General features: G+C 36.7%; 1 protein-coding gene across 1 annotated transcript in view; it reads left to right on the top strand.

Annotated features, from left to right (window-relative positions):
- Positions 1 to 15,593, top strand: part of COL25A1 (collagen type XXV alpha 1 chain) — a 481,522-nt gene that overhangs the window by 392,930 nt on the left and 72,999 nt on the right. Inside the window, exons 13-17 of the mRNA XM_007191014.3 lie at positions 2,349 to 2,402; positions 4,361 to 4,387; positions 7,049 to 7,093; positions 14,747 to 14,779; positions 15,207 to 15,242. Of these exons, the coding sequence (XP_007191076.1) occupies positions 2,349 to 2,402; positions 4,361 to 4,387; positions 7,049 to 7,093; positions 14,747 to 14,779; positions 15,207 to 15,242 (195 nt within the window). The remainder of the gene's footprint in view (positions 1 to 2,348; positions 2,403 to 4,360; positions 4,388 to 7,048; positions 7,094 to 14,746; positions 14,780 to 15,206; positions 15,243 to 15,593) is intronic.

The raw sequence follows: 15,593 nt of genomic DNA, 5'->3' as shown, positions 1-15,593 counted from the left end.
CGGACAAAATGAAAACAGTTATGATAGAGTGATGGGATTATGGGTGCAATTTTTTGTTTTCTTTTACGTTAAAAGATTATTTTAACAAAATATAAAATCAAAGGGAAAAAAAAGATCAAGTTTTAGTCCCTCGATGTTCATATTTTAAGAAGGATGTTGTGCAGATACCTAAGCAACATTTGTCTTCCTTGCTTCAAAATCTCAGCATGTATTTTGTCTGGTTCCAGGGGCTTAACCATTTTCTTTTAAAAATAATTCTGGCTACCATAGTTATTCTTTGAAAGTCTAAACAAAGTTTGTATTGTTCCCTGGCAGCACCTCGTTTGCATTAAACCATGAGTTACGATATTAGTGCCTCCTGGTGTAAGTTTTTTGAAGAAAGCAGACTCGATAACTCTTTTTCTGGTTGCATAGTAAATGACAGTCCTCTTTCAGGGTGTATTCAATTTCCATTGGAGTTCTTACCCTTGGTTATGTACAAATAGCTTATCAAAATTTTCTTATAATAGCCATCGTTATTGTAAGTCAACATTTTTGCTATTTTATCGAGGAAAGAGCAAATGATTATAGTGTAACTTTATATAGGAAGCAGAATTTCTTCCATGAGTTAAGACTTTAGCAATTACAATAATCCAGTATAAAAGAAAAACATTTTTTGCTCTTCTAGAAAGACACTATTAACTTCACATTGCTTAGTTTATCTGGTAGGTGAAGAAAAATCATCTCTATAGAAGTTACATTTAATTCAGGTTTGTATACATTCTGGAAGGTCATTTATAGATGGGGAGTATAAACCAAATGATAATGAGGATAGAAATATTCTTCATCAACTCTCCCAGTTTCGAGATGCATTCATTCATTCAGCAATGCATCATTGTACTAAAAGCACAACCTCTTAAGGCAGAGTTGTGTAAATCTGGAAAAATTACTTTACCTCTCTGTGCCTTAGTTTCTTCATCTATTAAATATAGATAAAGATAGTACTTACCTTATAGAAATTTGTGAGAATTAAGTGAGTTAATGAATGTAAAGCTCCTGGAACTTAAGAAATGTTGCTGCTTTACTAATGTAAGTGTTTTTGAAGGTGAGAGCACAAATACTAAAATGGCACAATTTCTGCCCTCCAGACAACCTAGAAAACATTCTTAAAAAATCAACTAGGTTTGCTGTTAGCCTAAAACTGCTCTAAAAAATAAAGTCAATTTTTTTTAATCAACTAAGTAGCAACTTTTTAACCCTCAGGGGAAAGAAACTTGCCAAGAAGTTGAAGCACATAATAAATGGCTTTGGGAATGTTTTTAAAGGAAAATGAAATTCTAGTTGCTCTAAGTTTGAGCTACATGGAAGTATTAAAAGCTACTTTCTTTCTTCTCCCAATTTTATTGAGATACATTGGACACATGACATTGAATTAGTTTCAGGTGTACAACATAATGGTTTGACACATGTATATACTGTGAAATGATCACCACAATAAGTTTGGTTAACATCCATCAACTCACATAGTTACAATTTTTTTTTCCTTGTGATAAGAACTTTTAAGATCTACTCTCTCAACAACTTTCAAATATACCATACAGTATTGTTAACTACAGTCATCATGCAGAATATCTTTCCTTTGCTTCTGAGCGCAAGAGACTTCCGCTTTGGAAAACAATTGCTGGTTCAGAGTCTAGAAAGATTGATATACATCGTCATCTTTCTGAAATGGAAAATCTTTCTAGCTAATAGCCATCATCTTTTTCTCAAATGCCTATCACTCAATATGACAATGAAAACCACAACTCCAAATGTTGATTTTAATTATATTTACAGTGAAACTGGAAAGAGAAATCAAAGCCATTTTTACTTTTGTGTCAAATGTGTCTAAATGAGTTAAGTAGATGTTCCAAGCTGTGTATATTCTTCAAGATTTAGGTTTGGAGATGCTCATTGGCTTAAGTCTAATAAATACAATGATTTAGTCTCTATTTTCCTGAGTTGATGAATCACTTAAAAGTTCTCCATCAAGAAAGTCTTAAATTTTCAGATGTCTTTTACTCATTCAACAAATATTGTACCTAGCATATACCTAGCTATATTTACCTAGCATCATGCTAGATACTCATTTCCATTGGTAATTTGCTTTCACTTTCTCAGTGGAGAAAAGACTCAACACAAGGAAATTAGCCCTCTTGTATCCTCGGTCCCTAGCACATAGAATTTTGGACCAAACAAGCTAACTTGTGTAACTAGTCTAACATGCTATGTACTTCTTGAGCATTATTGGGTGCTTATATCCTCTAATGAGCTCTATAATGTGTTGATTTTGTCTGTTTTATTTAGTAGTATCTATCTTTTATTTTGAGGGTGAGCCCGGGTTGCCTGGAACAGGAGGACAGAATGGAATGCCAGGGCCCAAGGTTGGTACAAAGAAAACCAAGCAGAATCATTTGAGGCATGAGTTTTCATGAGATTGTGAGATGTTACACTTTTTTTATATCCCACTGGTTTTACTTGGATGGAATTTTTTGTCAATAATATAATATACTGTAGTATAAAACTTTGTGACTAAAGAATAAGTGATGTTTGTGATTCTCATTAGCATTAAAAATGCAGAGAAACAGTGTAGGATATGTCTAAATTTTTATTTCTGGGATACTTAAATAACATGAGAAAGCCTGTGTTTCAAATGTGACTTTGTCATTTTACCACTTAATGAACATATTACAACATAGGCCACGTCCATCCTGCCAACATTTGCATAATTTTTACAAGATGTGCTAAAGATGTTCACAGTGCCACTGTGACTTTTCCTCAAGATTTGGCCACCTCCAAGGCTTGCACAACCTAACCAGTTAATCAAATGAAGAGCACAATAAAAATGTGGCATGTTTGAAATTTAAAAATGGATGTAGTCTGAATTACTAAATAGGGAAAAAATGTAATAGAGATTTTTTTTTTGGATTCCAAATTTCCTTTGTTTTTGAAGAACAAATGAATCTTAAATATAAAAAGATTGCTGACAGTTTAGTTTAAACCAAATAGGCAGACAAATCCCAAGTCCTTTGATGAGTGACCATCCCTTGAAGTACAAAACTAATGTCTAATCCCATCAGCTGTGCTGGTGTGTATCCATGCCCACAGATGCTTGTCAGCTGATTTTACAGATCACATTGCTATTGACAGGCGCCTAGGACAGACCTAAAATTTATAGACCTGTCTTTTGTCCTGCAGCAGAGGAAAGAAAATATTCCTTCTGGGACTACAGCCATTTTCCTGTCTTCTTCCCTCTCTAGCTGCATGCTAAAAAGCCAAATGATAGGAGTTAATGCTTAATGCATGTTCTCAGTACTATTCTTCTGTTGCCTAGCGACCATCAGGATGGCTGCTGAACAGTGAAAGGTAACCAGAAATTCAGAAAGCCAAAGGGTCAGGCGGAGTTTCAGGGAGTGAAAAGAGTGTTGCCTTCAAACAGACTTCTTGAGTGAATTATAATTTTAAAAAACACAATAACCACCTTAAAAATAATTTTTAAAGTAGTCTGATCTTATTGCAACACTTTCTCAAGCTTTTCTTAAGAGGAATATTATCATAATGTGTGTGATTTGCTTTAGATTTACTCTCTGACTGTGTCCCCTGTCCCTTCCTGGGTAAAGTGAAAATGAGATTCTTTTCAGAACACAGTTTTGCATTTTAGTCCTTGTACTGTCATGGTCATCATTTTGAGTAAAGACATCTCTCCTAAACTCACTTAGATTCTGCGCCAATATAGTATCTTTTCTGAAAAAACTAACGCCTCCTAAAGTACACCTAATTTGGAACATAGTGGTTAACAACAGATTGAAGAGGGTTCATGACATTGTGAAGGGGTCCAAGTTCAGGCCTTAGTCACATCAGGGGAAGACAGATTAGAGAAAGACACTGGTACTCTGACCCCTGAAATAATCCGTGCACCAGGGGCTGCTTTGAATGGAAGATTTTATTGAAGGATGTAAGTAAATAAACTCACCTTACTGAGTCTGAGTTTGAGCAGAATAAAACGTCGTAATCCCAGAAGCCTCTTGAGACATTGAATTGCCACGGCATTTTTCTCCTTAGTGCCCTAAAAGCCGGTTTTGGCTGATCATCTTAAATATCTTTCTTTAGTCCTCAAAAGCAAAGAATTAAAATTACATTTGCTATTGATATCCACACTCAATGCTCCAGGAAACTCGTCTTAATCTTTTGTTTTTATATAACAACTATATATTGCCAAAATAGAAAATGTCACGTATAATTTATCTATTAATAGTATGTTGAATATCTGATTTTGTTTAGTGTTGATTGATTAGGTGTTTTATAATTTAATATGTCACTCAATCTTTGTTCTTTTGCCCAGGGAGAACCTGGAGAACGAGGAGAAAAGGTGAGAATGATTCTGCTGATTTTTATTTTTTTTCCCCCAAAGAGGTACCAAACTGAACTGTATTTTTGTGTGGTTGGATAGACAGATACAGGTATACAAGCATACCTTGGAGATGTTGCAGGCTCCATTCCAGATCACGGCAGTAAAGTGAATATTGCAATAAAATGAATCACACGAATTTTTCGGTTTCCCAGTGCATATAAAAGTTACGTTTACGCTATACTGTAGTCAGTTAAGTGTTCAATAGCATTATGTCTAAAACACAACGTGCCTGCCTTAATTGAAAAACGGTGCTGTTAGAAATATAGCACCCTTAGACTTGCTTGACACATGGTTGCCACAAATCCTCAATCTGTAAAGAATGCAGTAGTATCTTTGAAGTACAATAAAGCAAAGCACAATAAAACAAGGTATGCTTAGTTATATAGATGTAGATAGATATCATGACCACTGTTTTTTCAAACTGCTAATTAGTGGAAGGAGAAAATAGTGTAATTCTTATATACGTATAGAAGTTTGGGTAAAAAAGATTTAAAGAAATGGAGGAGAAGGGTGCAAATTTAAACATTCTATGTCAGGCTTTTAAATGACTTTCAAAAATCCCTAGGCCTGCAAAATTTCTGTTCTACCTGTTTGCTAATGCCACTCCAGTACTCTTCTAAACATCCATCTCTCTCTCTATTACTTCTCAGGTCAGTAGGTTAAAGGGATACAGATGTTTACCTGCAGCACATACGCTGAAAGTTGTCCCAAAAAGAATTCCCATAAAACCCAAAAAGAGAAGCAAAAGGAGAAGCAGAGTGCATATGTTAAATTTCTCTGAGACAAACATCCTTCCTTACTGCTTTGGGGGAGTTCTCATGCTATGTCCTTTACCAATGTTTGAGAAGTATGCCGTCTCTGCAGGCAACTACCAAGATACCACATAATGCCCTTCATAAGTGATACGATTTTTCTGACAAATCAGTATCATCACCGCTAATCCCAAAAGAAGTACATCTACAGATCCAGCAAGCTTCATGAACGTAACTATTTTTGAGCTGTATTTTACAACTGTATTCTTGTAAAACAAAAATAAAAAGACATTTATTTAAATGGAAGGAGAGCAGAGCAGAGAGGCGGCTCAATCAAACCCTTCACTTCAAGACCACTCTGAACCAGTTTTCCTAATAAGAAAGTTTGTTTTGTTATTTAATAAAGGGATTTCCAAGCAGTTTTTAAAAGTGTGCTAATGAGCTGCCTATCAAAGATCCCCCATAACTTATGATCAGTATATTTATTTGGCTTCCAACCAGTTCATGGTAATTAACCTGAAATTAATTAGTCATCAGATGACTCTTTTGTGTAGAAATTAAGGAGGGAAAGGGAGCAGTGCCAGCACCATTCCAGGGACTCAACAGATAAAGCGGCTCAGGCTCCCAGGCCGCTGTGCTGTCCCCGTCACCATAAAAGAATGCCCGAGCAGGATAGCCTCATGCTTATTTGAAACAAGAAAAGAAAGTGAAGAGAAAAAGTTAAACTCTCCCTCCTTCACCACCCCTCCTTCTCCCAGGGAAACCATTATCAGTAGCTTCTCTCTTATTTTACGGAAAAGTTTAAATGATAGAAGAGTGACCTCTTACGCAGCTGGACAGAAGGATGTCCCAGCTTATGGAATGTATGAACAATAATGCATTGTTATTGCTAATGGTTATCATTAACAGCTTATGATGTGTCAGATACTGTCCCAGTTGCTTTAGACACAGTAATTGTTTATTTCTTATAACCCCATAAAATATTCTTGCCCTTACGTTGCACATGAGAAATTTGATGTAAAGAGAATTTCATTTGCCCAGTAGGGCCTGGACCTGGGCTCAAACTCTCTGGCTCTAAAATTCATGATGCTTCCACTAGAGCATGCTATAAGACTTAAAGAATTTAGAATTTAAGAAAGCAAAGCATGGATAATAAACAAATGACTTTTTTCCTAAAGCATTGCTTGTGGGTAGAAAGATATCAGTGAGGGAATAGGCATAGGAGCTCTCAAAAATAACAAAGGAAGCATAAACTCCCCAATTTATTTTACTATAATTTTTAAAAATTTTATAATAAGATATAAAACATTTATTTCTCAAATGCAAAACACTTAGGTCCAGATAACTCAGTGTTCACTGCAGCAGTTTTGAGGGCTGGGTCATGCACTTTGAGGGCCTGGAGATTTGAGATGGGTAGGATTCACAGATTGAAGGGAAAGGAGAAGGCAGGACTCCAGGTGGCAGGAGTGGGACAAGGAAGGAGACGGAAAGGGTAAGGCACATGGTATATTGAGGGAGTCAGGAGAAAGCCTTTGTTAGAGTGACTCTTTGAGCAGAGAAAAGAGAAAGAGTTAAGGCGGCCAGAATAAGCTATTAGTGCCAGAATAAACTATTAGAAGTCAGAGAAATTACTTTCTGTTAATATCATGGAGTAGCTTAAAGCTATTTAGCCATGTTCATTGTAATAAAACTTATTTGGACTAGTTGATATCAGACAGCTGGTCAAGTAAAGTACATTAGCTCTGTAGAACATTTATAACAGATTTTAATATATAGTGCCTATGAAAGGAAACTTAAAATAATGAAAAGTACTCTTTGCTGAATGTCACCAATATATTTTACATGTATTGCTTTTTTCCCCTCCTAGGGAGATGCTGGAGAGAATGGCCCCAAAGGTGATACAGGCGAAAAGGTACAGTGTTGTGAAATATGAAAAAGTATGTGTTTGAGCAAGAATATTATTTCATGTACATGAAAATGGGAGATCAGAGATAATTCTACACAATTAGAAAACTTTTAAATATTTAATTTATAAAAGGTGATTATTCCACCAGCTCCTAGCTACAAATTTAAATATTTTAAAAGTAAAATGCTATGTCAAAAATTCTAGAACATGCATAATTGGGTTTCTAGTAATATGACTTTAAAGACAAAAAAAACCACCACTATTTATGTGTAAGTGGAACACTCCCTTTATACACAGAGATATAAAAATAGAGTTCCTAAAGTGATTCCATTTGTCCCGATTTTAGGATAGAAGATTGCAGAGGATTGGGAGGGGATGTAAGAGTTTGATAATAAGCTAAAGTCAGTTGATTAGAGCCTCTCGTGCAGTCTTGAAAATTTGCCTCAACTTGAAATCTACTAGATCCAGATATTTTGTCAGCCTTTGTAGCGTCTTTTTTTTTTTTTTTTTTCTTTTTTGGCCTTTACACCATTATTAGCACTTATATTGCGGTGGTCTTTTGTTCATCTTCCTACCTCCTGTCTTTTTTTCCTCAGTCTATCGAAGTTTTTGCTTGGATACTTACTTCACACACATCTCTGACATAGGAAGGAAATTTTTATTTCATTTGTGCTATATGTTAAGAATTAAGAAAAAGATCTTTTAAGAAGCTAAAAATGGAATAGTCAGATTTAATTTAAATCAGGCTAGTTGATGAAACAAAGAATGATTCATTTAGGCTTGTAGTTGAGAATAAGAATACTCTACTTTGAAAATTATTACGGTACAGATGGACAATTGTTAGTCATAAAAACATACCCATAAAGTAAAGAGAAATTTGTCTTCCTCATTCTTATAAATATTAATGTAAATATGGCATGGGTGGTAGGGAGAAATTAATGGTAGGAATAAATTAATGTCACCGAGTATCAACTGTGTTTGTATTCAAGAGGTAGTCTAGAAATCAGAGTGGACTCTCAGTTTCTTGTAGACCAGGGTTTCTCAGCCTCTGCACTACTGACATTTTGGGCTGGATAATCCTTCTTGAGGGAGCTGTCAGATGTCTAGCCTCGTTCCTGGCCTCTGCCCGACAGATGCCAGTAACATCCCCGAGTTGTGACAACCAACACTCTCTCCAGAGGTTGCCAATTGTCCACTGGGGAACAAAATCATCCCTCATTGAGAACCACTGCTGTAAACCCATTTTATATTTATCTGTCAGATTTAAGTATCATGCTGCAATCCACCATGACATGAGTACGTTTAATACTAATGGGACCAGTGATATACCTCTATGACTTCTTGAAGTCAAAATTAAAAACCCTAGGTATATAAACATAGATATTTGATTTACCTTTGTTGTGTTTGCTTAAAAGCAGGGGTCAGCAAACTTTTCCTGTAAAGGGCCAGAAAATAAATATTTTAGGTTTTGTGGGCCGTATGGCGTCTGTCACAACTACTCAACTCTGTCATCGTAGCATGACAGCAGCCATAGACAATATGTATACAAGTGAGAGTGGCTCTATTCCAATCAAACTTTATTTCTGGACACTGAAATTTTAATTTCATGTGGTTTTCAAATGTGAAATATTATTCTTTTTATATTTTTTTTAACCGTTAAAAATGTGAAAACCACTCTTATCTCTTGTGCCACACAAAAACAGGTGGCTAGCTGGATTTGGCCCTCGGGCCATGGTTGCCAACCTCTGTTTAAAGAAAGGAAATCTTCTAAACAGAGAGCAGTTTCTTCAAGTGAAAACCATTTATGCCAAGTCTGAGCTACGCCTATGTGGATTTATGTAGAGAATTTTAATCTGTAGAATATGTATTTTTAGAGCTTAATTTTTTGAATGTAGGCCAAAAATTGTTTCTTTAATCACACATTTTTAAAATTTAATATTGCAATAGTAAAGCAACTTTTTTTTTTCTTTGTAAAGGCTAAATTCATCTCAAAGGAATACGGTTCTTATTTTTTATATTAATGCAAATCATTTACCATGCTGACTCACACATAGTAAACTCTCAATAAATGTTAGCTTTCTTACCACATGGAAATGGAAATCAACTAGATTGGTTATTTTTCTTTTTTATCGAAAAGTTTTATTAGTCAACTGAAATTAAGTGTGAGAAATGCTTCAATTAAAACAGAAATCATTTCTATAAATTTTCAATGAGTCTAAACAGGGGATTGTAAATAGGAATCTGTAACATATAATACGTAATCTGACCTGTAGCATTCATCCCCAAGAATGCTGTAATTGGAATATAATTTTTGATGTGTTTTTTAAACATTTCCTGCTTCTGTCACATAATTTGTTTCCAGCATGTTAGAAACACTCTTCTCATGGCCTTTGGGTTCAGGATGTGAAACTCATTCATCATTTACCAAGTTTGAGATGTAAAATCAAAAAATGCTTCTTTTCTGCCATTGATGTAGTAAATTACGTCATTGGCGATTCACTTTAATAGGATTTTTTTCCTTGTGATCCAACTCGGTGCTTTTGTATGGTAAAGCAATCTAAGCCTTTCCAGACTGGTCATCTGGAAATGCTGTGGGACTGTAAAAACCTCTGGGCTGGGTTTTCTCTGTGGCCAGAAGCTACGATGAACTCTAGAATTAAGAATGACCTGCCAAAGGCTGATTTTAATCATGTGTGGAGTTACTACGGGAAGGTTATGTTCTGCTCTTTGGAGTGTTAATCCCACCAACTAATGTAGAAATGCATTTCTTGTCTATTATCCCAGCACTTGAAAGTAAGTGTTGGTGCAGACCACTGAATGGTTCCATCATGCCACTCTATTATTCACAACCTTATCTGTTCGTTTAGAAATTTCACATTCTTTCTTTTTTTTTGTCTGAGCATTTTTTTAAAACTTTTTTATTTTATATTGGAGTATAACCGATGAACAGTGTTGTGATAGTTTCAGGTGCACAGCAAAGTGACTCGGCCATACATATACATGTATCCATTCTCCCCCAGACTCCCCTCCCATCCAGGCTGCCACATAACATTGAACAGAGTTCCCTGTGCTCTACAGTAGGTCCTCGTTGGTTATACTTTTTAAATATAGCAGGAAGCTTCACTTTCTTGGTATTGCCTGTCTGTGTCTTCATTTTTCTTTTCTCCCCCAGTCTCCATTTCTATAAATAACCTGCCTTCTTACTTTACACCTGCAGAGCATCTTTGATTTGCATCCTCAGAGCCTTTTCAGAAGCGACACCCACCAAATTGCCTTTTGTTAAGGTCACATGGGAAGGCTTTTCTTTTGGGCATGGGGCCTTCTCCAATTTAGCACATATGATGCTTCCCTTAGCTTAGAATACTCTTCTCTGCCCACCTCCACCTCCTCACGTTCTCATCCTATTCCTCAGTCTACTGAGACCTGAATTTATTAAGTCATTTCCCTGGGGCAGCCTTTCAGTCTCCCCTGGATTGTCTCTGTTACCCGCTATGTGCTCCTAGAGCACTCTTTATGATCCCTTTCATAACCCTTATCACAGTTTATTGTAATTCCTTGTTTAATTGGGCATCCAGCTCACTGGAAAAGAAAAAACAAACAAATAAACAAAAAACTGTAAGTTACCAAACTGTTCTATTCCCAACACCAATCCAATTTCCTGGCACATAATAGGAAGATAATAAATATTTACTGAATGAAGAACCTTTTAAATTTTTTTTTTTTTTTTAACTTTCACCTGCTTCTTATTTTCGTTGAATGGTATAACTTTTTCCTGTACCATGCATTTGTTTATCATGTCTTCTGTGGGTGACACAAAATTTCCCAACATGACAATTTCTTCCTATCCCAGACTTTTTGTACGTGGAAAGAAAGAAAAAGAAGGTATCTTTTATGCATTCAATCAATAATATTTTTGAATACATATATTTGTGTACATATATACTGTATACATATATACAAATGATTACAGTAGTCCTTCGGTATCTCCAGGAGATTGGTTCCAGGATCCCTGCAAATACCAAAATCCTAGCATGTCCCTTATATACAATGGGGTAGTATTTGGATATAACCTATGCACATGCGCCCATATACAATTGACCCTTAAATAATGGGGGGCTTAGGAGTGCTGAGACTCTGCCAGTTGAAATCAGGGTATAATTTACAAAAGGCCCTCCTTATACATGGTTCCTTCACATCCCTGTTTTCTCCATATCGTGGTTCCCCATCCGCCGAATTCAACCAACTGCAGATCGTGTGGTACTGTGATATTTACTGTTGAAAAAAAATCCATATATAAGTGGACCTTTGCAGTTCAAGCCTGTGTTGTTTAAGGGTCAGCTGTACTATAAAGCTTCTCTAGATTACTTATGATACCGAATACTATGTAGGCAGTTGCCAGGCACACAGAAATTTAAGTTTTGCTCTTTGGAATATTCAGGAATTTTTTTCTCAAAAGAATTTTAGTCCAAGCTTGGGTGAATCCGCAGATGCAGAACCCAGGGATATGGAAGGGTGACTATATCATAAGCACAGGACAAGGGCAGGGTTTGAAACAGCATTGTTCGCTTTATTGCCCTAGCTCCTAGTATCCCTGCATCCAGAACATGGTTGGCACATAATCGATGCTCAATAAATATTTATTGAATGAATTAATGACTGATAGAAATATCACCACATTCACTTTATTTATCCACATAGACTTTAGTAACACATACATATAATTACATACCAAGTGTTGTGCTTGAAAATAATCACAGCCAAAAACAAAAACTCTGTACTTGAATGGTCAATAGCAAAGTCAAATTCATTTACCTCAAGTATCTTCTCAAAGTATTTTTGGCTTTATGATTTACCCTGTGGAAACTTTTATTTTCAAACCAACTGATTTATGAAGCTAAGGGTATACTTAGAGAGACACAGTTGGGGGTTTTTTCCTACTTTAATCCTGTATTCATTTTCACTTTTAGAGGAATAAGGATTATAAACACTGACTTTTATTTTCACTACTTGCAGCATTATCCTTTAAAATGTTTAACTTAGGAACGTCTTCCAGCAATTGCCTTGCCACTTAAAAGTTATAAAAATTCCATGAGATTTCACAGTTCTAATTTTTTTTTTAATTTATTTATTTATTTTTGGTGTGTTGGGTCTTCGTTTCTGTGCGAGGGCTTTCTCTAGTTGCGGCGAGCGGGGGCCACTCTTCATCGCGGTGCGCGGGCCTCTCACTATCGTGGCCTCTCTTGTTGCGGAGCACAGGCTCCAGACGCGCAGGCTCAGTAGTTGTGACTCACGGGCCCAGTTGCTCCGTGGCATGTGGGATCTTCCCAGACCAGGGCTCGAACCCGTGTCCCCTGCATTGGCAGGCGGATTCTCAACCACTGCACCACCAGGGAAGACCCACAGTTCTAATTTTTGAAAATAAAGTTGATATATCACTCATAGTTGTCCATCAAATGAAACTGCTCCAGTTTCCACAAATAAATCAGGCTTTCAGGAAACTGTCCTTTCCTTCCCATACACTTTCTCTGAGAACTAAATCTAGTCCTTATTCTCATTAGTGGATTATCCAGTCACTTTCCATTAAAACACTGGAAAAAAAGGTTTTTAAACTACAGTTAATACAAGCAACTTCCTTTTGTTTACAAGTTTACTACAACCATTGTGCCCTGTTGCCAAAATGAGATAAACCAATAATTCTTTTCTTATTCCAATAAAAAGAACATGGCAATAGAATTTAGGAAGTCCAAAATTCACTTAGGCTCAAGTTGCTTCAATTTCCTCATCTATTAAGTAAAAATAGTAATATCTGCCCTATCTCTTGGGAGTCTTGTGAGGTATAAATAAGATGAAAAAGGAGGCTTAGAAAAGTCAGAATTGCTTTTATGAATACAAAGGTCTCATTGTGCAAAATACTGATTCATTGGTGTTGATGGCTTTCAGACAGACCTGATTTAGTGGAAACAGAAATAAGTATTATTTTATTAGCCACATTTATTTCACTGCCCATTCGTAACTCAATTGATTATTAGTGATGGGGAAAAGAAACCAGTATCATTTTACAATAAGACAGTATTTGGGATCCTCTTCTATATGTTTTGTCATGTTTTAATTTTTCCTTGAGTAGTAGCAATTACAGATGTCAAAGAAACTCGTATGTTTCCTCAAATAAGCTAATTTATTATTTCCTTCTCCTTCTTAAGCTTTTTTTTTCTTCCTAAAGGTTTTTTTTATTTTTTATTTTTTGATTCTTGACTGCTGACCTGCTGAAAATATTCTTTCTGAGATTTGTTCATTTATTCACCATATATGTGTCCAGCATATTTTATTCAGACACTGAATAAAAAGAGACACTGAACCTGCCCACATGTGGCTGATCGTCTAATGGAGGGACAAGCAAAGAACAGGCAGAAAACATACACACATAATCCGTATGCAGTGAGCTTGCAGGACTTGAACAGATGCCGCAGAGTGAGATGTGGATGTGAGGGGCATGTGTCTAGGTTGGTCGGTGAGGGGTTGAGGCAAAGCCACTTAAGACCTGAACAAAGAGAACTGCCAGCCGTGGGAAGAAGAGAGAGAAACTGAGGGAGGGGGGCGAGTGCCTCATGTACAGGGGCCTGAGGTTTATCTCCGTCTCTAAATGAGATTGATGAACAGCTCTCTAAGCCTAGAATGAGGAAGTAGACCCCCAGAGCTCTGTGAGCCCTCGCGCAGACAGGACAGCTGAGGAAACCCCAGTATGTGCCTTCCTCCTTGTGGCTGTTCTTGTTTTCTTAACAGTCTCAAATGACTACATTTTCTCCCTTTTATTTTCCTTGTAGCATGTTTATGGGACAGAGGGCTAGAAGGAGCTGGAAAATCTAGGCCCTTGCCTGGCCTCGTATCAGAAATAGGCAGCATTCTAAGCCACCCGCCGAACTCTCTCCTGTTAGCCCCTATCTGTGTACTTAGAGCACATTTGCCTTAGGAACGTAGGCACACTCCGTGAAATCCGGGTGGAATACAATGCCTTTCAGAAAACCAGATTCTATCTCAAGATTTTCTCGCAGATCTTCCATGTGTCCCTGTCACCCACAAGTCATCCATCATCCTGTAACTTTCCGGTGACTGCGTTACAATGAAACAAGTGTAGAGCTAGAAAAAAACGTGCCGGTCATAAGGGTGATGGTGCTTCATGAGGAAAACAAACTGACCTGCGGCATGGCTTTTTCCAACTCAACATCATTAACCCTTTGACTTCATCTGTTGAACCCTGACTTTCTGAAGACCGAAAGGGTCAGGGAACTCCTAGTAAATGATAGCCAGTGACATTAATAAATTCCTGAAATAGAGAAAACTGAAATTCCAGATCCACTAATGTATTGCTTTAGAATACAATTTTAGCACTGTATCAAGGGAAGAGATCCATACTTATATTTTTATATTTATTTCAAGGAATGTAGTCCTTACGTATTTTGCAAAGTAAACCCATGTTTTTAGAAAGTATATTGTTTATCTTGGAAATTACTGACATCTTAGCCATATTGATACAAAATCTTAGGGAGCATAGTTTGGCCCATTAGTCATGGGGTTTCCTTGGGTGCTCCTGTAGATAACGGCTCTCTATGTGTTTCCTATTCTCATCACTTGTAGAATAATCTCTCATGGGTTTCATTTTAGGGTGACCCTGGATCGTCCGCTGCAGGAATTAAGGTAACTATAGCCTTGCAAGTGTTTGTACCCCAGGAGTTACAGCTTTGACTTTTATAAGTCTCTTGTTTCCCTTCCTTTTTACCAACGTTGATGGTTCTAACTCTGTTCCTATACTACTGCATTAATCGGCTTCTAGACACAACAGGGAGTATCTGCTAGAAATCTCTGATAAAGGCTTAAACAAGAGGTCTTGCCTTTTCTTCCCTTTCTGATTGGTTTTTATGGAAATGCGGATTTGTATGTGAGCTTTAGGTATATTTACAGCAAAAAAAAAAAAAATGTTCATATGTCTGGTAAGATGTAGAGCAACAGAATAAAGTGAATGAAATGCATGTGTCATTGGGGAGGCTGAAAGTGTCCAAGGGCCTAAGACTTTTGGAAAATTCTTGTAAGACTGCCCTTTTCATCTTTGGTTTTCTTTGGCCAGGGAGAGCCCGGAGAATCTGGTCGTCCAGGGCAAAAGGTAAATCCCTATTCCGGTGTGTTCTTTGTACTGTCTTATAGTCACCATTTGATTATGTCTGCTATCACTGTATAATATGAGAACAATTACTGAAAATGATGCCATCTTCATGCCTTATATGCAGAGTGGTTTTGACTGTTTTTCATTTTAAAAGGGTTGATGCTGACCATAGTAAAAGTACAAACATAATCTGGACGTGTAAAAGGATGCTTTATGAGCTAAAGTCAGCATATACTGAGCTGTTTGAGACTAACAAAGATCTGCTGGGTTGGAATGCCAACAACCTATCTTGCATGTTTAAAGATACTCTGCATGTTTCTATCTTTTATGAGAAGAAATGAATATTTACTA

This window comes from Balaenoptera acutorostrata, chromosome 5 (assembly GCF_949987535.1).
Source record: "Balaenoptera acutorostrata chromosome 5, mBalAcu1.1, whole genome shotgun sequence".
In the NCBI taxonomy this organism is placed as follows: Eukaryota; Metazoa; Chordata; class Mammalia; order Artiodactyla; family Balaenopteridae; genus Balaenoptera; species Balaenoptera acutorostrata.
Note: the sequence above shows the minus strand (reverse complement) of the source record. Positions and strands in the feature narration are given on the sequence as shown.